The following is a 22,414-nucleotide window of genomic DNA, read 5'->3' as shown; positions in this document are numbered from 1 at the left end:
GCTGATCAACCAGAAAGTGAAAGCGCTGACCATGTTTGTTGAAAAAAACAAATACCTCTGGTTATTTCGCCTTATGTTTTTGGCTTCAATGGCTGCATTGTTGTGCTGTGTGGCTGCATGTTTTTCTATAGGCCCCGAGGGACGATTGGGAGGCTAATCGCACCCCTTTTGTGGAAGGGCTCACCAGGGGGGCTTTAGCTTTGTCAACAGTGCAGAATGTCCCAGGGGGCCATCAGGGTAGTGCAGGGGGCCGCTCTGCTACGCTCACCTCTGTAAACGTCTAGGAGATTGACGGTGCACTCGAACGCTCCCCTCAACCTTAAGAGAGCTATAGCCCCGGGTATCTAGAACCACCAGGGAAGCATCCAGGGAGAGGGACAGGGACTGAGATCAACTGGAGAGAGAGAGGGAGAGAGGACCAGAGAGAGAGAGAGAGGTGACCATCTGGAGTAATTGGATTAGAAGAGAGGATAGGCTAGGTGGGGACATACCAGGTGTTCTGGTGAGGGCCAAGAGAGCTGGATCATGTGCTCACATGTGGGAGCCACTAGTGTGTATGGCAGTGGTGGTGGTGGTGGTGGTAGTGGTGAAGACAGTGATAGTGAGCTGGGCCATATGGGCGAAGCCTTGTGTCTGGAGGTCAGGCCTCATTTAAGATACATAGATACAGGTGGACCAGAGAGAGAGGCTCGCTCAGCTGGGGTGGAGCAGCCATCAAGGCTGGCGCAGCCTGGGAGAAAAGCACATAGAAAGGACTACAGAGAAAGGGACAGAGAAAGAGAGAGAGAGAGAGAGAGGTACAGAGAGAGTGCAGGAGAGAGGAATAGAGACCGAGATTGGGAGAGGAACAGAGAACGAGGGTGTGCAGGAGAGAGAAACAGAGAAAGAGAAGGACAGAGACAGAGAGAGTGCATGTGAGAGAAATAGAGAGAGAGAGAGAGAGAGGGACAGAGATAGAGAGAGTGCAGGTGAGAGAAACAGAGAGAGAAGGACAGAAATAGAGAGAGTTAGGTGAGAGAAACAGAGAGAGAGAGAGAGAGAGAGAGAGAGAGAGAGAGAGAGAGAGAGAGAAAGAGAGAGAGAGAGAGAGAGAGAGGGACGAGAGAGAGAAGAGAGAGAGAGAGAACAGAGAAAGAGAGAGACAGGTTAGAGAGATAGAGAGAGAGTGATAGAGAGTGCAGGGAGAGAAATAGAGAGAGAGAGAGAGAGAGAGAGAGAGAGAGAGAGATAGAGAGAGTGCAGGGTGAGAGAGAGAGAGAGGAGGACAGAAATAGAGAGAGCAGAGAGAGAGAGAACAGAGAGAGAGAGAGAGAGAAAAGAGAGAGAGAGAGAGAGAGAGAGAGAGAGAGAGAGAGAGAGAGAGAGAGAGAGAGAGAGAGAGAGAGAGAGAGAGAGAGAGAGAGAGAGAGGGACCAGAGACCAAGAGAGAGACAAAGAGAGTGACCAGGATAGAAACACAGACAGGGAGACCAGAGACCAAGAGAGTGACCAGGACAGAAACACAGACAGGGAGACCAGAGACCACGAGAGAGACAAAGAGAGTGACTCAGGATAGAAACCCAGACAGGGAGAGAGTGAGAACGAGGGACAGAGAGAGGCGAGAGGGATAGGACACAAAGCTTTTCAAACAGTAATGCCAACCCTCTCCAAACTACCACCATGGAGGCTCCAGAGGGTCAGGGGAGACTGCAGAGCGGACTACCCTCACCTGGACACCCCCATGCCAGCTACCAACGATCTGGCACAACCTCCATCTCTCCTGCCTTACTCCTCCCGTCTATCCGAATCAGAACTTCCACTCTGTCGTCAAGGAGACCGACGCCGGCAGGTACTGGCATTACGGAAACGCGATGTGGCATGCACGCCGTTAGACAGCCAGGTGCATTCCGGGGTGAGCCAGGATCAGGGATGAGGATTGGCCGATCATCTCCGAGAGGAAGGACTCGGACACGCCTCCTCTCCAACAGCAGCTTAGATCTGGGAGAGGAAGAGGAAGAGGAGGAAGAGGAGGAGGAGGAGGAAGAGGAGGAGGAAGAGGAAGAGGATGATGATGATGATGAGGAGGAGGAGGAGGAAGAAGAGCCAGAGGGTAGTGGTTTGCTGGGGGTGGTGACTCAGACCCTAACTCCTGCTCTTCCCTCGTCCCCTGCTCCTTCAGCGATGGATAGGAGGATGAGTAAAAGAGAGAGGAACAGGGTGAGGAGGCAGAGGAGGAGGCAGAGGAGGAGAGAGCGATGGAGACAGAGCCAGCAGGACAATACACAGGTGAGACCGTATGCCCTTATCTAGTGGTGGCTAAAGTTAGCTAAAGTTATTACCGGCTGCTTAAAGAATACCAAACAATGGATTACAGTTTATTTTGATCCGTAGACTACTTTCAGGCTGAGGAACCATCTAACACAACATTGTAAAATACCCTGAACTTCCCCTTTAATGTCAGATACTGTAGGTATCCGAGTCCTTTGTCTGATTACAGTCTGGAAGCCATCACTCTGTTGGCCTCGCTTCCTGAAAAGCATGATCAGCTGTATAGAACGGAATCTTCTGATGCATTTTTAATACAAAGGCCATTAAAACCTCTCACACAAGCTTGAGTTTCCTTTATTGATCCAACTAAGAGCCCATTATCATTAGTATTTTTTGAAAGCCTTTAACTCTACCACAACAGTGTATCATTCACACAAATACCAAGCAGTGCACTGTGTGCTCTCTGCTGTGTTCGTTACAACTTGTATGTGTGTGTGTTTCTGCACACTGTAGCATGTGTATACTATACCATATGTAAAATGGATCAGTTCTGTACCAGACAGACAATGTCTCTCAATAGACTAGGTTACAGTGTGTTGCTTTAGCTAACGTGTCACTGTGCCAAACCAGATATGTCAAGGACAGAGCTTTGTTGTATATTCAGTGACTTGGTGGGCTGATGACTGACTTTACAGGCCCATCAATGTCAGTGTGTGTGTGTGTGTGTGTGTGTGTGTCTGTGAGTGTGGGTGTCCCGCTGACTATCGACAAGCCCCACCAGCTTGTCTCAATAGCCATTGTCTGTGCAGTTAAGGTGGGGTTATATCTGAATGGGCTGCATGATGAGGCTTGGGCAGAGAGCCCTTCAAAACCACCCAAACAAAAGAACAGATTCCAGTCTGATTGGTCGATGCAGATCCACAGGCACATTGCTGGACTGGAATGATTGTGACTGGCTGTTGTTTAGTTTCTGCCATCATTCTCTGTGGACATGATGGCAATTAGCATCTCGTATGTAGAAGCTGCCATACACATTACACAACATACAATGTGCTCCTAGCCGATATCATTGTGGCCATATGATTATCAGATTGGTTTTGTGAATTGTTATGAATAACTTGCTGTGGCAATGGATGGAGTTAAGTAGTTGGCTAGATGACTACTTGGAAGATGCCAATTTAAATGCTGTGTGTGTAAATGAAGTGGTTGGCAAAATAAAATAAATAACTGTGAACAGAATATAGTGTGGCCAGTGGTGGAAAAAGTACCCAAGTTTCATACTTGAGTAAAAGTAAAGATACCTTAATAGAAAATGACAAGTAAAAGTGAGTCACCCAGTAAAATACTACTTGAGTAAAAGTCTAAAAGTATTTGGTTTTAAATATACTTAAGTTTCAAAAGTAAATGTAATTGCTAAAATATACGTAAATATCAAAAGTAAACGTAAAAGTATAAATAATTTCAAATTCCTTATATAAAGCAAACCAGATGGCATCATTTACTTGTTATTTATTTATTTATTTACGGATAGCCAGGGGCATGCTCCAACACTCAGACATCATTTACTATCGAAGCATGTGTTTAGTGAGACCGCCATATCAGAGGCAGTAGGGATGACCAGGGATGTTCTCTTAATAAGTGTATGAATTAGACAATTTTCCTGTCCTACTAAGCATTCAAAATGTAACGGTTACTTTTGGGTGTCAGGGAAAATGTATGGAGTAAAAATTACATTATTTTCTTTAGGAATGTAGTGAAGTAATAGTAAAAGTTGTCAAAAATATAAATAGTAAAGTAAAGTACAGATACCCAAAAAAACTACTTAAGTAGTACTTTCAAGTATTTTTACTTAAGTACTTTACACCACTGAGTGTGGCAATACAGGTACTAGTTTTGAGTACCAGGCTGTTCCTGCTTCTGTATACAGTGTTGCCTTGCCTTGTTTTGTAAGACACTGACAAGTTTGCTAAAAACAGAGAAGGACTGACCCACACTCTGATACAGATCAGTACTCGATACAGATCAGTACTCTCAGACTGTGTGTATTGTCCTGTAGCCAGATTCTCTCTGTGTACATCATGGTACCATGTGCCTTTGGTCCCGTTTCAGATTCATATTTTGAGATTCATGTAATGTAAGCACATTTCAGGCATGGTTTGTTCCTGCTTTTTCAGTCTCTGCACTACAGGAAGTGTTCTGTTCCTGTGCAGCCCAGGGACAGAGGAGTCTGGGCTGTGTTAGAGCAGTGTTCTTTAATATCTAGTGGGGACCCACAGCTAACACACCTGCTTCAACTCATCATTAGGTGTGTTAGTATTGGGATGAAACGAAAGCCTGAATACACCGTGGGACCACAGGGTCAGGGTTTAAGAACACTGAATTAACAACACACTGTATCCGTGGCTACTATACACCGTGAGTCCACAGGGTCAGGGTTTAAGAACACTGAATTAAGAACACACTGTATCCGTGGCTACTATACACCGTGAGTCCACAGGGTCAGGGTTTAAGAACACGCTGTATCCGTGGCTACTATTTGGTGTTGTTCTGGCTGTGTCTTCGGGAGTGCTGGCTGGACTGTGTTTTTCTGCTCAGCTTGGGGACAGCTGCTTCCAACGCTGTGTGTGTGTGTGTGTGTGTGTGTGTGTGTGTGTGTGTGTGTGATTAGAGGACTGTTCAGTGGTAGGTGTTGTGTTCTGTGACAATGACACACTTTTGAGAGGCGGCTGCACGGTAGCAGTGAAATCACCAGAGTTCCCCCTGGGTGTGATAATGGTAATTACGATGGGAGGACCTCCAGGCTCCTGTAGGCTACAAACATACCAAACCCCATGAGTAAAGAAGCGGTAGGGATGGGAGCCCTGAGAGGGAGTAGGATGAAGATGCCCCCAGATGCTGATCCAGACTCTAGCCTTTCCCCACTAATGATGTAGGTTAGGATTGGAAGAGGGTACGCGGATCCTAGATCTGTGTCGGGCAAGTTTCAGCCAGAGTCCCTGATAGGGTTCAGTGAGTCGACTGTGGAGCCACATCAAGTAGCCTTCCTTACAGCTGTAGTCTCTCTCTCTCTCTCTCTCTCTCTCTCTCTCTCTCTCTCTCTCTCTCTCTCTCTCTCTCTCTCTCTCTCTCTCTCTCTCTCTCTCTCTCTCTCTCTCTCTCTCTCTCTCTCTCTCTCTCTCTCTCTCTCTCTCTCTCTCTCTCTCTCTCTCTCTCTCTCTCTCTCTCTCTCTCTCTCTCTCTCTCTCTCTTCTCTCTCTCGCTCTCTCTCTTCTCTCTCTCTCTCTCTCTCTCTCTCTCTCTCGCTCTCTCTCTCTCTCTCTCTCTCCTCTCTCTCTCTCTGTCTTTCTCTCTCTCACACAAAAAGAAAGAGTACTTCCTGGTAACAATAAGGTGAATAGATACATTTAAAAACAAATACAGTGTGCTTGAGGTGTGCATTAATGGGTTTTATCAGTGTTGTGTGTTCCCCTAGAGTGTCTGAAGAACTGGGCTGTCTGCTTCCTATTTTCTGATGTGCTTCATCTGCCAAATATCTCACATCTCAGGCGCACCACTGTAGACATACCCCCGAGCAAAATAGTTGTATGTCTGCTGCCCCAGTTCAAACTTCAGTTGTGTGCCAGCCTTACAGATGTAGGATCTTAATGTGATCACTCTTTTGTTACAAACTTGTAGTTAATTCAAGGTTTAAAAACCCCTAGTATATTGACGCACTGGTACATCAATCTAAGTAACATAATACAAAAATCCCCATCAACATCCGTCGTTTTTAAGCTAGAGATTAGTTTTTTTGCATGGGCTGCGTCTCAATCCACCGCATCCGCCTATTGCGGCCTTCCGCATCTCTGGTGGAAGGTGGCCGAGCTACAGCGGTGTTTGTCAGACCATGAGACGTCTTCTCACAAAAACGTCTGTAGTGTTCGAACGGTTTGGCCTACAAAACTATTATGACTCTCACAAATATGATAGTGTTCTCCATTTTGCTTTACGACCCCCACAAGTGTCACGGGACTCGCCTGAAGTTGGTAACGATGATGTGCCAACTTCTGTTTGTAGCGTCCGATCCATTTGGGCTACAATCTAATGTGACCCCACAGTGGAAAGGGGAGGTTCTCACGAACACAATGGTGTTCTCCGTGGTGTTCTCTACGACCCTCACAAGTGTCACAGGACTTGTCTGAAGGTAACCGGTGCGTACCGGTTTAAAACATTTATGGAAGTATGGACGTAGTTTTGTGCCTACCCAAAAAAGGGGTTAAATATGTGTAAAAAAAGAAATATACTGTATATATATTTTTTTTTTCTCACATATTTAACCCCTTTTTTGTATATATATTGTGATGTCACGAGAGGCTGTGTCCTGGAGGGACGTTACATCCCCCTGAGGTGGCTGCAAACCCAGACAGCTATGGCTCCATCTGCTGGTATGGTCGGGAACTCCACCCCCTCTATGGCCAATCTTCCCACGCAGCTGAAACCAATCAGGAGCTGATGAGCTGAAGGTTTGTTGAAGGGAAGAGACACGGTCTCCAAGCTGGGCTCTCTGGAGGACAAGAGTGCTGCACGTCCACTTCCATGAGGAATATAAGGATTTGGAGATACTTACCTTTGGGAAATACTCACCTTTGGATATATGCACCTGTGGAAATACGTGTGGGACATTTGGAAGGACGTTTTGCTGGGTTGGCCACTAGCTGCAACGTGGAAGACAGTAAGACTGGGGAAAAGTTATTTGAGCGAGGGAGAGTTATGATTTTGGATGTGGAAGAGACATCCCTGAACTGTTAACCCTTAAGAGCCACCAGAGAACAGTATTGTGTTATACTTTCGTTAGTTTCCCAAGACCTTTAATAAAATCCTTGTTTTGGTTGAACCTGGTCTCCTTGCACTACTTGAGCAATCCCGCTGAAAGCTGTGTAGCCTCTCGTGACATCACAGATGGTGGAGAATACAGGCACGCTCAAGCGTTAATAGTGCATGTCAGAGGAGGATACCGAAGGTTTGATCACCCAGTTTTCCAAGTTGGCGTAGGCTCCCCGCCGACTGAAATGGAGGACATATTGAAAGCCCTTGTTGCTGGCCAGCAAGCCCAGATGCAAGTAAACGTGGCTCTCTTGGAGGAGCAAAAGAAAGCCAACCTTCTGAAGGCAGAGGAATTGCAGTTGCAGAGACAGAGGGTTGTCCAAAATACCCGCCCAATAAAGGCAAGTGACTTTATATCTAAGATGGGAGCTACCGATGACATTGAGGCATACCTGCATGCATTTGAGGCCACGGCCACTAGGGAAGCCTGGCCCAAGCAACAGTGGGTTGGTCTGTTAGCCCCCTTCCTAACCGGGGAATCGCTGAATGCTGTCCGGGACCTGGGCCCTGACCAGGTTACTGACTATGATGCCCTGAAGTCTGAGATCCTCAGCAGATATGGACTCACAAAGTTTGGTATGGCCCAGCGCTTTCACAGCTGGACCTTCCAACCAGACCAACCTCCTCGGGCGCAGATGCATGAACTTGTCCGAACGCAAGGAAATGGCTGGATCCGCAGAGGAATACAGCAGCGGCGGTGGTGGAGGCCGTTGTGGTGGATCGTTACCTACGCGCCCTGCCTTATGAGGCAAAACGGTTCATCAGTCAACAGGCCTTGACCACGGCTGATCTGACCGTGGAAGCTGTGGAAAAGTACCAGGCCACAGCGGAGATGCTGAATGCTTCCCGAAAAGACCCCAGGAGTGCGGCCCCACCACAAATGGGAAGAACCCGTCCAAAGGACCCCAAGGGCTCGAACCCAGCCACGTCAGGACTTATCCCGGCTCCAGGGGGAGCCAGAAACCAGGCGGGTCCAAGAAGAGTACACCAGGAGGGGGAAACTCGAGCAGTGTTACCGGTGTGGGGAGATGGGACATATCTCCTGGCAGTGTGGGAAACCAGCCGAGGAACCTATGCCCACTGCGGAGTCCTCCAGCTCAGCACCCACACACCGTTTTGCCTCGCTCTTGGGAGTCGTAGATGGCGGCCCAGATCGACCCCCACCTGCCCGGTAACTGTGAATCACCATGATGTGGAGGCCTTACTGGATTCTGGTAGCCGGGCCACCCTGGTGCGTAAGGATTTGGTGGGCCCAACGTGTCTGACCCCGGGGAAAGTCCTCCCAGTTTCCTGTGTCCATGGGGACACCAGAGAATACCCCAGTTACTGAACTTACAATGACCAGCACACGGGGAACCATACACACGACGGCGGGGTGGTTGATTCCCTCCCCGTCCCTGTCCCTAATTGGACGAGACTGCCCAGCCTTTTACCCACTCTGGAGAGAGTCTCAGGAGAGGATAACCCGAGTACCTCGGAAACGGAGAGGCAAGACTCATCCTGGGAAGGCTCCGGTGCAATCCTCCGAGTTACTCACTCCCGCCCCGGGCTCTGATAGGGATGGCAGGTGCCCAGACCGACACAGAGACGGAGCTACAGAATCTGGACAAAGAACTGTCTGGTCTGAAGGGGACCGCTGAGAGGTATCGTTTGTTAAAGCAACAGTTAGACATGAAGACAGAAGAGTTAGATATCCTCCAGGTTAAACTCCAACAGAGCTCCTTCCCTAAGCAACAGGAGGAGCTGGAGAGGCTGCGCAGGACCATCGAGGAGTGTGAGGAGACCCTGCGCAGTAGTAAGGAGGTCCAGAAGAAGGCAGAGGAGAAGTACAAGGTGTTGGAGAACAAGATGAAGAATGCGGAGGCAGAGAGAGAGAAGGAACTGAAAGCTGCTCAACAGAAGCTAAACTCTGCTAAAACCAAGGCTGATCGTTCAGTAAGAAACTCAAGGAGAGACAACAGGAGGCTGAGTCCCTGGTCCTAGAGTTGGAGGAGTTGAAGAGAGAGCAGTCTGGCAAGCACCACGGCAATGCGGACGCCCTCTCCCGGCGTGATGCCTTCTTCGCTGCCTTTACCCGACGAGGACGTCGGTCCCGAGGAGGGGGATGTGTGATGTCACGAGAGGCTGTGTCCTGGAGGGACGTTACATCCCCCTGAGGTGGCTGCAAACCCAGACAGCTATGGCTCCATCTGCTGGTATGGTCGGGAACTCCACCCCTCTATGGCCAATCTTCCCACGCAGCTGAAACCAATCAGGAGCTGATGAGCTGAAGGTTTGTTGAAGGAAGAGACACGGTCTCCAAGCTGGGCTCTCTGGAGGACAAGAGTGCTGCACGTCCACTTCCATGAGGAATATAAGGATTTGGAGATACTTACCTTTGGGAAATACTCACCTTTGGATATATGCACCTGTGGAAATACGTGTGGGACATTTGGAAGGACGTTTTGCTGGGTTGGCCACTAGCTGCAACGTGGAAGACAGTAAGACTGGGGAAAAGTTATTTGAGCGAGGGAGAGTTATGATTTTGGATGTGGAAGAGACATCCCTGAACTGTTAACCCTTAAGAGCCACCAGAGAACAGTATTGTGTTATACTTTCGTTAGTTTCCCAAGACCTTTAATAAAATCCTTGTTTTGGTTGAACCTGGTCTCCTTGCACTACTTGAGCAATCCCGCTGAAAGCTGTGTAGCCTCTCGTGACATCACAATATATATATATATATATATATATATATATATATATATATATATATATATATATATATATATATATATATATAAAAATAATTCTGAGCTTTGTATATCTTCTATAAAACCTTATTCCTTATGATTTATTTTTGGATTGTTTTGTTTTTGCATTCATGAATGTGTTATTCAATGAGTTTCTATGGGCTATAGTAGTAAAGTCCAAAATCGATATATTATCCCCCAAAAATTATACATATTTTTTTATACATAAAGGGGTCCTAAAAATTTTATAGCTAAATGATCCATGGTATGACCATCTTAAAACCATTCCACATGTTAGCTTAGAACCCCCCCCCTTAGACTATTAAGAATGAAAAAGGCTAAAGATTGTCATTTCCACTTTAAAATGTCCAGACTTGATTTGCCCCAGCAAAACAATTATCAAGCCCTACAAATAATGTCCATTCATTATATTCCACACATCATACATATTTCACATTTGCGGTTCCTGCAGGATTATTTTCCTGCTGTAGCAAACTGGCTCAAATTAAGATCCTACATCTGTATAAATGGCTCAGTGGGATGTCAGACTTTTCCCAGATTTTGAGTGTCTGCTAATACAAACCAATCTCCAAGTTAATAATGTAACATTGTTATTGGAATCACAATGTCTTCGGTTTTAGATACTGGAGCAAAGCAGTTCCCTATAAAAGCTTTGATTCATCAGAAAGCTACTGCATAAACTTGCAATATGCAGTAGCAGCTAAATTCTTGACTAACTGACATTAATTTTGTCAGAAGAATATATTGGAAGATTATATAGGCCTAGCATCATTACAAACAGTGTCTTACTCCACTGGTTACCTGATTTCACCATTGTATTTCATATCTACCAAACCCTCAACTCACCTGCCTTAATCAGGTCTGCACCAGTACACCTGTCCACACATCAAATAGAGCTTCATGAAATATAATATCAGGGGAATAGAACACGTTATAGACAAATACACAGTCACTGGAAATCATGTAGAGTTTGTTTGGTACAGTGCCTTGCAAAAGTATTCATCCCCTTGGCGTTTTCCTATTTGTTGCATTACAACCTGTAATGGATTGTTATTTGGATTTCATGTAATGGACATACACAAAATAGTCCAAATTGGTGAGAAAAAAAAAACCTGCCAAGAGAGGGCCGCCCACCAAAACTCACGGACCAGGCAAGGAGGGCATTAATCAGAGGCAACAAAGAGACCAAAGATAACCCTGAAGGCGCTGCAATGCTCCACAGTGGAGATTGGAGTATCTGTCCATAGGACCACTTTAAGCCGTCCATTCCACAGAGCTGGGCTTTATGGAAGAGTGGCCAGAAAAAAGCCATTGCTTAAAGAAAAAAATATGCAAACACATTTGGTGTTCGCCAAAAGGCATGTGGGAGACTCACTAAACATATGGAAGAAGGTACTCTGGTCAGATGAGACTAAAATTGAGCTTTTTGGCCATCAAGGAAAACGCTATGTCTGGCGCAAACCCAACACCTCTCATCACCCTGAGAACACCATCCCCACACTGAAGCATGGTGGTGGCAGCATCATGCTGTGGGGGTGTTTTTAATCAGCAGGGACTGGGAAACTGGTCAGAATTGAAGGAATGATGGATGGCGCTAAAACAGGGAAATTCTTGAGGGAAACCTGTTTCGGTCTTCCAGAGATTTGAGACTGGGACGGAGGTTCACCTTCTAGCAGGATCAAATGATACAACCCCCCAAAAAATCATGTTTAATTCCAGGTTGTAAGGCAACAAAATAGGAAAAATGCCAAGGAGGGTGAATACTTTCGCAAGCCACTGTAAGCAGCTGTCAAATAAAAAAAGGTGCTATATAGAACCTAAAAGGGTTCTTCAAAGGGTTTTCCAATGGGGACAACTGAAGAACCCTTTTAGGTTCTATATAGCACCTTTTTTTATTTGACAGCTGCTTACAGTGGCTTGCGAAAGTATTCACCCTCCTTGGCATCTTTTGGGTTCCATGTAGAAACCTTTCCACTGAGAGTTCTACATGGAACCCAAAAGGGTTCTACCTGGAACCAAAAAGGATTCTCCTATGGGGACAGCTGAAGAACTAACCCCTTTGGAACCCTTTTTTCTAAGAGTAGAGGTCAAAGTTTATATTAACATGGCAGGGTGTTTCTCTCAGCCTTCAGGAGTACAACTCATCAGCATCTACTTGAATATTTTTGTCAACCTGACCTTGACCTTGAATTTAACCTTGGTCTTGAGTGGGTTGTGTTATGTTATTCAACCATTTTATGTCCTAGACTTCCACAGGGAACCCAACTGATCTGATTATCTGTTTTGTCCTGTTCTTTTGAAATAACAGTACAATGATACAACCCTCATGTTCTGTGTCCCAGAATTCAACAGGGAACCCATCGAGCAGCAGTGAGGAAGAGGATGTGAGTGCTGGGGACAGAGAGGGCTTCATCTGTGCTGTGTGTCTGGACATTTACTTCAGCCCTTACATGTGCCACCCCTGTAACCACATCTTCTGTGAGCCCTGCCTCCGTACCCTGGCCAAGAACAGCCCGACCAACACCCCCTGCCCACTCTGCAGGACCGCCATCACCCACGGCTTCTTCCAGAAGGGTGAGCACATTATCCAAACACTTTTCTCCTTGTCTCTCTCATGACCACTGCTCTATAAAAGACTGCAGTTAGTAGACCCATGGTGGAACCATCTAGCAGGCACGTGAACAGATAGGGGTCTACCTGTGCCAGAGAATCGGCTCCTTTGCACTCGTCAAGTGCCCTTTTGGGTGGTGTTATATATACAGTGAGGGAAAAAAGTATTTGATCCCCTGCTGATTTTGTACGTTTGCCCACTGACAAAGACATGATCAGTCTATAATTTTAATGGTAGGTTTATTTGAACAGCGAGAGACAGAATAACAACAACAAAAATGTATTTGCATTTTAATGAGGGAAATAAGTATTTGACCCCTCTGCAAAACATGACTTCGTACTTGGTGGCAAAAGCCTTGTTGTCAATCACAGAGGTCAGACGTTTCTTGTAGTTGGCCACCAGGTTTGCACACATCTCAGGAGGGATTTTGTTCCACTCCTCTTTGCAGATCTTCTCCAAGTCATTAAGGTTTCGAGGCTGTCGTTTGGCAACTCAAACCTTCAGCTCCCTCCACAGATTTTCTATGGGATTAAGGTCTGGAGACTGGCTAGGCCACTCCAGGACCTTAATGTGCTTCTTCTTGAGCCACTCCTTTGTTGCCTTGGCCATGTGTTTTGGGTCATTGTCATGCTAGAAAACCCATCCACGACCCATTTTCAATGCCCTGGCTGAGGGAAGGAGGTTCTCACCCAAGATTTGACGGTACATCCGTCCATCGTCCCCTTTGATGCAGTGAAGTTGTCCTGTCCCCTTAGCAGAAAATCACCCCCAAAGCATAATGTTTCCACCTCCATGTTTGACGGTGGGGATGGTGTTCTTGGGGTCATAGGCAGCATTCCTCCTCCTTTAAACACGGCGAGTTGAGTTGATGCCAAAGAGCTCGATTTTGGTCTCATCTGACCACAACACTTTCACCCAGTTCTCCTCTGAATCATTCAGATGTTCATTGGCAAACTTCAGACGGCCCTGTATATGTGCTTTCTTGAGCAGGGGGACCTTGCGGGTGCTGCAGGATTTCAGTCCCTCACGGCGTAGTGTGTTACCAATTGTCTTCCTGTTGACTATGGTCCCAGCTGCCTTGAGATCATTGACAAGATCCTCCCGTGTAGTTCTGGGCTGATTCCTCACCGTTCTCATGATCATTGCAACTCCACGAGGTGAGAACTTGCATGGAGCCCCAGGCCGAGGGAGATTGACAGTTCTTTTGTGTTTCTTCCATTTGCAAATAATTGCACCAACTGTTGTCACCTTCTCACCAAGCTGCTTGGCGATGGTCTTGTAGCCCATTCCAGCCTTGTGTAGGTCTACAATATTGTCCCTGACATTTGGTCTTGGTCATGGTGGAGAGTTTGGAATCTGATTGATTGATTGCTTCTGTGGACAGGTGTCTTTTATACAGGTAACACACTGAGATTAGGAGCACTCCCTTTAAGAGTGTGCTCCTAATCTCAGCTCGTTACCTGTATAAAAGACACCTGGGAGCCAGAAATCTTTCTGATTGAGAGGGGGTCAAATACTTGTTTCCCTCATTAAAATGCTAATCAACTTAAAACATTTTTGACATGCATTTTGCTGGATGTTTTTGTTGTTATTCTGTCTCTCACTGTTCAAATAAACCTACCATTCAAATTATAGACTGATCATTTCTTTGTCAGTGGGCAAACGTACAAAATCAGCAGGGGATCATATACTTTTTTCCCTCACTGTATATATATACAGTTGAAGTCGGAAGTTTACATACACTTAGGTTGGAGTCATTACAACTCGTTTTTCAACCACTCCACAAATTTCTTGTTAACAAACTATAGTTTTGACAAGTCGGTTAGGACATCTACTTTGTGCATGACACAAGTAATTTTTCAAACAATTGTTTATAGACAGATTATTTCACTTATAATTCACTGTATCACAATTCCAGTGGGTCAGAATTTTACATACACTAAGTTGACTGTGCCTTTAAACAGCTTGGAAAATTCCAGAAAATGATATAATGGCTTTAGAAGCTTCTGATAGGCTAATTGACATCATTTGAGTCAATTGGAGGTGTACCTGTGGATGTATTTCAAGGCCTACCTTCAAACTCAGTGCCTCTTTGCTTGACATCATGGGAAAAAAAGTTGTAGACCTCCACAAGTCTGGTTCATCCTTGGGAGTAATTTCCAAACGCCTGAAGGTACCACGTTCATCTGTACAAACAACAGTACGCAAGTATAAACACACAGCCGTCATACCGCTCAGGAAGGAGACGCGTTCTGTCTCTTAGAGATGAACGTACTTTGGTGCGAAAAGTGCAAATCAATCCCAGAACATCAGCAAAGGACCTTGTGAAGATGCTGGAGGAAACAGGTACAAAAGTATCTATATCCACTTTAAAATGAGTCCTATATCGACATAACCTGAAAGGCCGCTCAGCAAGGAAGAAGCCCCACTGCTTCAAAACCGCCATAAAAAAGCTAGACTACGGTTTGCAACTGCACAAAGATCTTACTTTTTGGAGAATGGCCATAATGACCATTGTTATGTTTGGAGGAAAAAGGAGATGCTTGCAAAGCCGAAGAACACCATCCCAACCGTGAAGCACGGTGGTGGCAGCATCATGCTGTGGGGGTGCTTTGCTGCAGGAGGGACTGGTGCACTTCAAAAAATAGATGGCATCATGAAGAAGGGAAATTATGTGGATATATTGAAGCAACATCTCAAGACATCAGTCAGGAAGTTAAAGCTTGGTCGCAAATGGGTCTTCCAAATGGACAATGACCCCAAGCATACTTCCAAAGTTGTGGCAAAATGGCTTAAGGACAACAAAGTCAAGGTATTGGAGTGGCCGTCACAAAGCCCTGACCTCAATCCTATAGAAAATGTGTGGGCAGAACTGAAAAGGCGTGTGTGAGCAAAGAGGCCTACAAACCTGACTCAGTTACACCAGCTCTGTCAGGAGGAATGGGCCAAAATTCACCCAATTTATTGTGGGAAGCTTGTGGAAGGCTACCCGAAACGTTTGACCCAAGTTAAACAATTTAAAGGCAATGCTACCAAATACTAATTGAGTGTATGTAAACTTCTGATCCATTGGGAATGTGATGAAAGAAATAAAAGCTGAAATAAATCATTCTCTCTACTATTATTCTGACATTTCACATTCTTAAAATAAAGTGGTGATCCTAACTGACCTAAGACAGGGAATTAATTGCTTCACTACCCTCCCGCAGAGAGTCCTCCAGGGAGTATTACACACCTTGGGTCTAGCAGATGAGTCATTCAGACCAATGAGAGAAAATACAACTGAGCCTTCTATTTACACATTAATATGATGGAGGGCTATGGACGGAATAAAGGCAGGTTTCAAAATGGGTCAAATCTGCCCCAGCTAAGCTTATGTAGCCTGGGCCTTTCTTGCTTCCTTTGCCCTACCTACGTTAACATGGGTTACAAATATAAACTATTCGTTTTTGCACACTGATTACAGATGCGTCGTGTTAGGTGATTGAATGCAGGTGATTTGTGTGCTGAGGGCTAACACCACAGAAAGCAGAGGGGATGTACTGGTGAGAACCTCATAGACATTAAGGGTGCTTGACAATGATTGGACAGCATGGTTTGTAGATGAGATTATTTTGCTGATTATCCAGGCCAAGGTCACAATGGGGACAACCGTAGCTTTCTGAGAGGAGAGACAGAGGGAGACTGAGCACCTTGATCTACTTCAAATCAAACACTTATTTTGTCTCCAAATAAATGTTGATTCCTGTGTGTTTCACACAAGAATACAAAAGTGCAAACATCTAACCAGAATCTACCCAAATAGTTTTAAGATAAACTGTGATAGTGTTTGATGCTAAAACAATCAGATAGTAAACAAGGAAGGGCCTTTTATTGTTCTGTGTCTGTGTTGCAGAGTTGAACCACACAGCACGGTCATTCTTCCCAAAAGAATACCTCTCACGGAAACAGACTTTCCAGAAGGCAAGCTGTGCAAAATGGCCGCTCCCAAGCTGCAGGAAACTTTTCCGTATTTTTGGAAGTGAGTGTTATTAACTTTCTATAGAGATGATTGAGAAAACATAATGGTTATGTTTTATTTTACAGTCAAAAATTAAACTTGGTATCGAAATAGAGATGACCATATGGTAATGTATTTATTTATTACCATTATGCTATGATTGCATCATTATTATTTATCACTTACTGTACACTTTGTATTCCAAGATTAACGTACATGCAGATTTATTTGGATAGTCCATCTGTAGATTCTCTACAGACTATCAGTAACATTTCAACTAACTATCTACATTTTTACATTTTAGTCAATTAGCAGACGCTCTTATCCAGAGCGACTTAGAGTAGTGAGTGCATACATTTTAATAATTGTTTTCATACTGGTCCCCCGTGGGAATCAAACCCACAGCAATGCTCTACCAACTGAGCTACACAGGACTGAGCTACTAATCCTAGCTCTAACCCTAACCTTAACCCTTATCCTAACCCTGAACTTAACCCTTACTCCAACCCTAAACCTAATCCTAACCTTAGCAAGCAGTTGCTTATCAACAGATAGTTTGTTGATAGTATGAACATCCGGACTATCCAAATAAAGTGTGACCAAAAGTTGGAATAACCTGATTTTTTCCTGTCATTCCAACCCTTCTCCAGGTTTCCAAAGGCAAACTAGTCCGATAGCCAGGCGTCAGTTCCCCCATGGGGGGTATCGTCTGGACACCATGGACTTTGAGGACGATTCTCGTGGCTGGCGTTTCGACATGGACATGATCATTATCTATATCTACTCTGTCAACTGGGTCATCGGCTTCATCATCTTCTGCTTTCTCTGCTACGTCTTCTTCCCTGCCTTCTAAAGACGGATGGATAGGTGGGTGGATGGATGGAGAGAGGAAGGGAGGAGGTTAAAGGAGGAGAGGAGGCAGAGTCATTTACAGACAAATTGGAGATGTGCTTGGTAGAAGACAACCAACAGTGTTCCAGCTGATCCCTATTGAATTGAGGAAACAGGGTACCATATATGGGGCATTGGGGAATCACATGATCTGTACACAGTCTACCTATAATATCATGAAGGCAATGCTTCAAGTTGAATGGAAATAAGCAACAACAAAAACGTACCTGGATTGATTCTAAGTCTTTTTTATGATTGGCAATAGCAATTATTTGTAAGCCGCCTTCACTCTTGCCAGAAGTAGAAATCTGCTCATGCCTTTCTAACGGTTTGTTTCGCTGATATGTACAGAAAACTGTTACATACAAGTATTATTTTATTTAAAAAATATATATAATTCTGCGTTTCCTCTACTCCATTTAGAAAATGGGTTGCTCAGCATTGTGGATTCAATTCATTCACTTCTGCTCTAAATGGCTCTCATGGTCATGATGTAATTTCTTCTGTTTATTTCCGGCATCAGAGCACTCCTTGGGTCTGTAGTCGTTCCAATTCAAAGTATTCACAGTGGCATTGCTTGAAATCAGCTATTGTGCTGTTAAGAGTATTGTACAATTGATTTGTACAATTCCTGACAGTAATAAAGTCATTATACCGAACCACATGGTTTTCCTGGGTTTCAGAGTCACAGAGTCCCTAAATATAAAGAGGAACCAGGGCTCGACATTAACGCTTGTCCTCTTGTCCGGGGACAAGTAACAAAAAATTGTCTGACAAGAATATAGATTGAAGTTGTCCGAATAGACAAGTAAATGTTTTTATATATAACAATATCAAACAATTACGCTGATAAGATTTGGATCAGAGAGGCCAACATTGGAATAATATTCAAATAAATGTTTCATGTACATAAATAAAAAAGCCTACATGTCAAAGTGTAGACGATATGCATATTGGCTAGGGCCTCATGTCCAAATGCCAGAAAATGAAGCCAAACTTTAATGATACATAAATATAGTCTAAAGGCCAGTCATGATTGACAAAGATAATGAAGGATAATTAACATTAACGTCTAAAGGCTTGATTCTGTCGACATACTCGAGGCACGGTTCCTTCAGATCAAATGGTCACAAGACCAGAGAGTGAAGGACATTGCATGTTGCACACCGCACATCACCCACCTTGAATCTGAGCAGAGGCGGTCAGCATTTTGAAACTATTTAACCATAAACTTGATTATTTTAAACCTGGATGTTTTATGTCATTTTGTTAAGCATGTCTTACCTTGTTTCAAATTAACCTAGCCTAGCCAAAATATGACCACAGAAATGTTGATGCAATTATTTTATTTAGAAACACTTAATATGGTGTTACAGATTTATTTTTATTTTTGGACAAGTGATTTGAGCTTTTGGACAAGTATAAAATCTGTCCTACTTGTCCAAAGGACAAGTAGCAAAAAAAGTGAATGTCAAGCCCTGGAGCATGACCAAAAAGTCCCCAAACCGTATAGGCCACACAATACTTCACATTATCATCCGTTACAGCAGCGTTCTTTCAACTGTAGAAACAGGGAATCACTGATTCATTTACCCAACACTGTGATGTTGTCAAGATGTCATTTGCTATGAAGAACATTGGCCTTGCACATTGACTGAGACTATCTCATTTTAAAGGATAACATACAGTCAGGGGTTGTTATAAACACAAAAACAAAGTGGTGGGTTTCTTCAATTAATTTCCTTTTTACTGTAATGTTGTCATGAACACATGTAGACTATCCCTCTTCCTCCTCCATTCAAATCATGATACATCACCACCATCTATGCTACAAATGGATCATTCAAAAATAAATACATTTTCTGTAATATATTCGTTTTTGATATTCAACTGTATTTACGAAAGAGAAAAAAAAATTGTAATTTTGAGTCATCAATAAATTGTATTTACAACTTCAAGGACTGCTTGCTCCTGGATTCCTTCAACAGTAACACAAATAATGGATTATGTCATCTCATGTTGCTGTCTGAGCGTTCATTGACAGTCCACCTGAGATGTGAAAGACTTGATGTAATGTCCCCTGGCTTACACTGTGACTATGGAGTCCTGGCTGAGGAACAGCCCTGCCCACTGTTAGCCTTCTGTTTCTGATTGGCCCTCAGGGTGGACATGGAATATCCTGCCCACTACTCCGGGCACCACAGCCACTCCCACCTCCTCCCTCCAGATTCTCACTCTTGGATCTCTCAATGGCTGCAGAAACACCATTAATACACGCTCCAGGTTAGCTCTCATTCACAGATGTGATCAGCACAACAATGAAAACCAGCTCTTGCTTGAATAAGAGATTCCTTATCTGAATGAATGAATTAATTAATTAATGAGGCAGCTGTGTTCACCAGACACAGAGGGGCTGCTGGACACCTTGATGAGGCCCATCCTGTGGCCAGACATGCACCTCTTCATGCCCAGACTCAAAGTGGTTGATGAGGATGGTCGACAGGATCTGAGCGTTCTCTATGTCGTTCCTATGAGGACAGCTACTGAACATGGTGTAGCCATCTTTGCCCTGAAGACAAAACAAGAGAGGATAAAAATGAGAATATTGTCAATGTTTCCTTTGCTCTGAAGCCAACATGGCTGCTTACTATACTGCTGTGAGGAGACAGTTTTACCTGTCCACTTAATAACAATGCATCCTCCGCCGCTAACTAATGGATGACTTTACTTGTTCTATATAACGTAGAGAAAGTGTACAATGCTATTGCAGTGGCTGTGGCTGTGTGCTAATATGAACCTGAAGACTATACCCTACCTTTGTTAAGAATTATTTCATGGCCACTGCATACTTTCTGTCTCTATCTAGACTCTTGCCTTGAGCCTTCACTGTCTTAGCGATGACTCTGTGGCCAGGTTTTTCATTGGGATCAAAGCCAATCTGGATCCCTGAAACCTGGGGAAATCTGAAAAATGCACCTTGTGTCAAAAACCGTTCTGATTGCTTTTCATGTGAGAACAAAGAAGTAACTACAATAAAACCAGTTCACTCATAATGTGGTTTTGGTGCCTTTTCAATGTGTTCCAGTGCGGTACCTTCCATCTAAATCAGGTTCTCGTAGAGCTGCTGCCCCGTGGCCTCCACCACCAGCACTGGGTCTTTTAGGGGCAGGATCTGCAGCAGGTCATGCATGGTCATGGGATCCGCTGGGTGCAAGCAGTCAGAACGCAGAGTACCTATACAGGGACAGAGTCATGGTTCAACAGACAGACCTGGGTGCCAAAAGTTTTCAGAATTGAACAACTCTGCAGTATTTTTTTAAAAATTCTGAAATCAAATATGGAGGTAATATTTCATAAATAAACCTCAACTATGCTTATGACTGAAACAAAAAATAAATGGAAGGTGTAATAACCTGAGTTTAAAATCGTTACCTTAGCATGAGTGGCCTCCAGCATGGCGTTGGTGATCAGATTACTCAGGTTGCACTCTGCTCGTCTCACGGTGGAGCAGCGTCCATCCAGGGTCACGCCTGTGTGGCACAGGACCTCTCCAAGCATATGCTGAGACAGAGTGGCATAAATTCGTAAAACATAATCTTAGTGGCATCTGGGCTGGCTAATAACACAGACACACACTAGACTACTGTAAGCTAATCAAGCTGCAACGACTGATACTCACCTGCATATTATCAGCGTATCCTTTCATAATCTGTTTGATTTCCGCATCTTCCTCAAGGTCTCTCATTGTAGCTTTCTTTTCACAGGTGTACTTGAACGTCCCATCCTGGCGACATTGACATTGACATTGGCGCCGGAGAAGATGGCTGCCGTTTTACAGCCCTCTAACCAATTGTACTATTATGTGTGTTTTTCCGCGTTATTTGTAATTTATTTTGTACATAATGTTTCTGCCATCGTCTCTTATAACCAAAAAGAGCTTCTGGATATCAGGACAGCGATTACTCACCTCGTATTGGACAAATAATTTTTCTTCAATGAGGCGGCCGCGAAGAATATCCTACAGACACCCGACAAGGCCCAAATCACTGTCATTCGCATGAGGAAGAGACAGAGATATCGTGGACGTAGGTCGGGGTGCCTTGTAAGGATCTGACGGCGAGCAAGTAAACTGCCGCTCCCATCAATCCTATTAGCCAATCTTCAATCATTGGAAAATAAATTGGATGACCTAAGATTACGGTTATCCTACCAACGGGACATTAAAAACTGTAAGATCTTATGTTTCACCGAGTCGTCGCTGAACGACGACATGGATAACATACAGCTAGCGGGCTATACGCTACATCGGCAGGATAGAACGGCTGACTCCGGTAAGACAAGGGGTGGCGGTCTGTGTATATTTGTAAACAACAGCTGGTGCACAAAATCAAATACTAAGGAAGTCTCGAGGTTTTGCTCGACTGAGGTAGAGTATCTTATGATAAGCTGTAGACCACCTATTTACCAAGAGAGTTTTCATCTATATTTTTCATAGCTGTCTATTTACCACCACAAACCAATGCTGGCATTAAGATTGCACTGAATGAGCTGTATAAGGCCATAAGTCAACAGGAAAACGCTCATCCAGAGGCAGCTCCTAGTGGCCGGGGACTTTAATGCAGGGAAACTTAAATCCGTTCTACCTCATTTCTACCATCATGTTAAATGTGCAACCAGAGGAAAAAAAAAACTCTAGACCACCTTTACTCCACACACAGAGACGCATACAAAGCTCTCCCTTGCCCTCCATTTGGCAAATCTGACCATAACTCTATCCTCCTGATTCCTGCTTATAAGCAAAAACTAAAGCAGGAAGCACCAGTGACTCGGTTAATAAAAAAGTGGTCAGATGACGCAGATGCTAAGCTACAGGCCTGTTTTGCTAGCACAGACTGGAACATGTTCCGGGATTCTTCAAATAGCATTGAGGAGTACACCACATCAGTCACTGGCTTCATCAATAAGTGCATCGATGATGTCGTCCCCATAGTGACCGTACGTACAGTGGGGAAAAAAAGTATTTAGTCAGCCACCAATTGTGCAAGTTCTCCC

The 22,414-nt window shown here is 44.5% G+C and overlaps 1 protein-coding gene and 1 long non-coding RNA gene across 2 annotated transcripts; one reads left to right on the top strand and one right to left on the bottom strand.

The window, feature by feature from the left end:
* Nucleotides 1-1,610: 1,610 nt before the first annotated feature.
* LOC121583168 (E3 ubiquitin-protein ligase RNF180-like) lies at nucleotides 1,611-18,095 on the top strand. Its single transcript, XM_041899370.2, has 4 exons — nucleotides 1,611-2,265; nucleotides 12,203-12,434; nucleotides 16,367-16,492; nucleotides 17,122-18,095. The coding sequence occupies exons 1-4, from the start codon at nucleotides 1,660-1,662 to the stop codon at nucleotides 17,322-17,324; spliced, it is 1,167 nt and encodes a 388-aa protein (XP_041755304.2). The 5' UTR covers nucleotides 1,611-1,659; the 3' UTR covers nucleotides 17,325-18,095.
* A 538-nt stretch (nucleotides 18,096-18,633) lies between these two features.
* LOC121583167 lies at nucleotides 18,634-20,349 on the bottom strand. Its single transcript, XR_006003441.2, has 2 exons — nucleotides 20,178-20,349; nucleotides 18,634-19,931 (listed from the first exon to the last, which is right to left on the bottom strand). It is a non-coding gene; the product is annotated as an uncharacterized LOC121583167 (long non-coding RNA).
* Between the last annotated feature and the right edge of the window lie 2,065 nt (nucleotides 20,350-22,414).

Source organism: Coregonus clupeaformis, chromosome 18, assembly GCF_020615455.1.
Source record: "Coregonus clupeaformis isolate EN_2021a chromosome 18, ASM2061545v1, whole genome shotgun sequence".
Lineage (NCBI taxonomy): Eukaryota > Metazoa > Chordata > Actinopteri > Salmoniformes > Salmonidae > Coregonus > Coregonus clupeaformis.
This window is presented reverse-complemented; position numbering and strand designations above follow the sequence as displayed.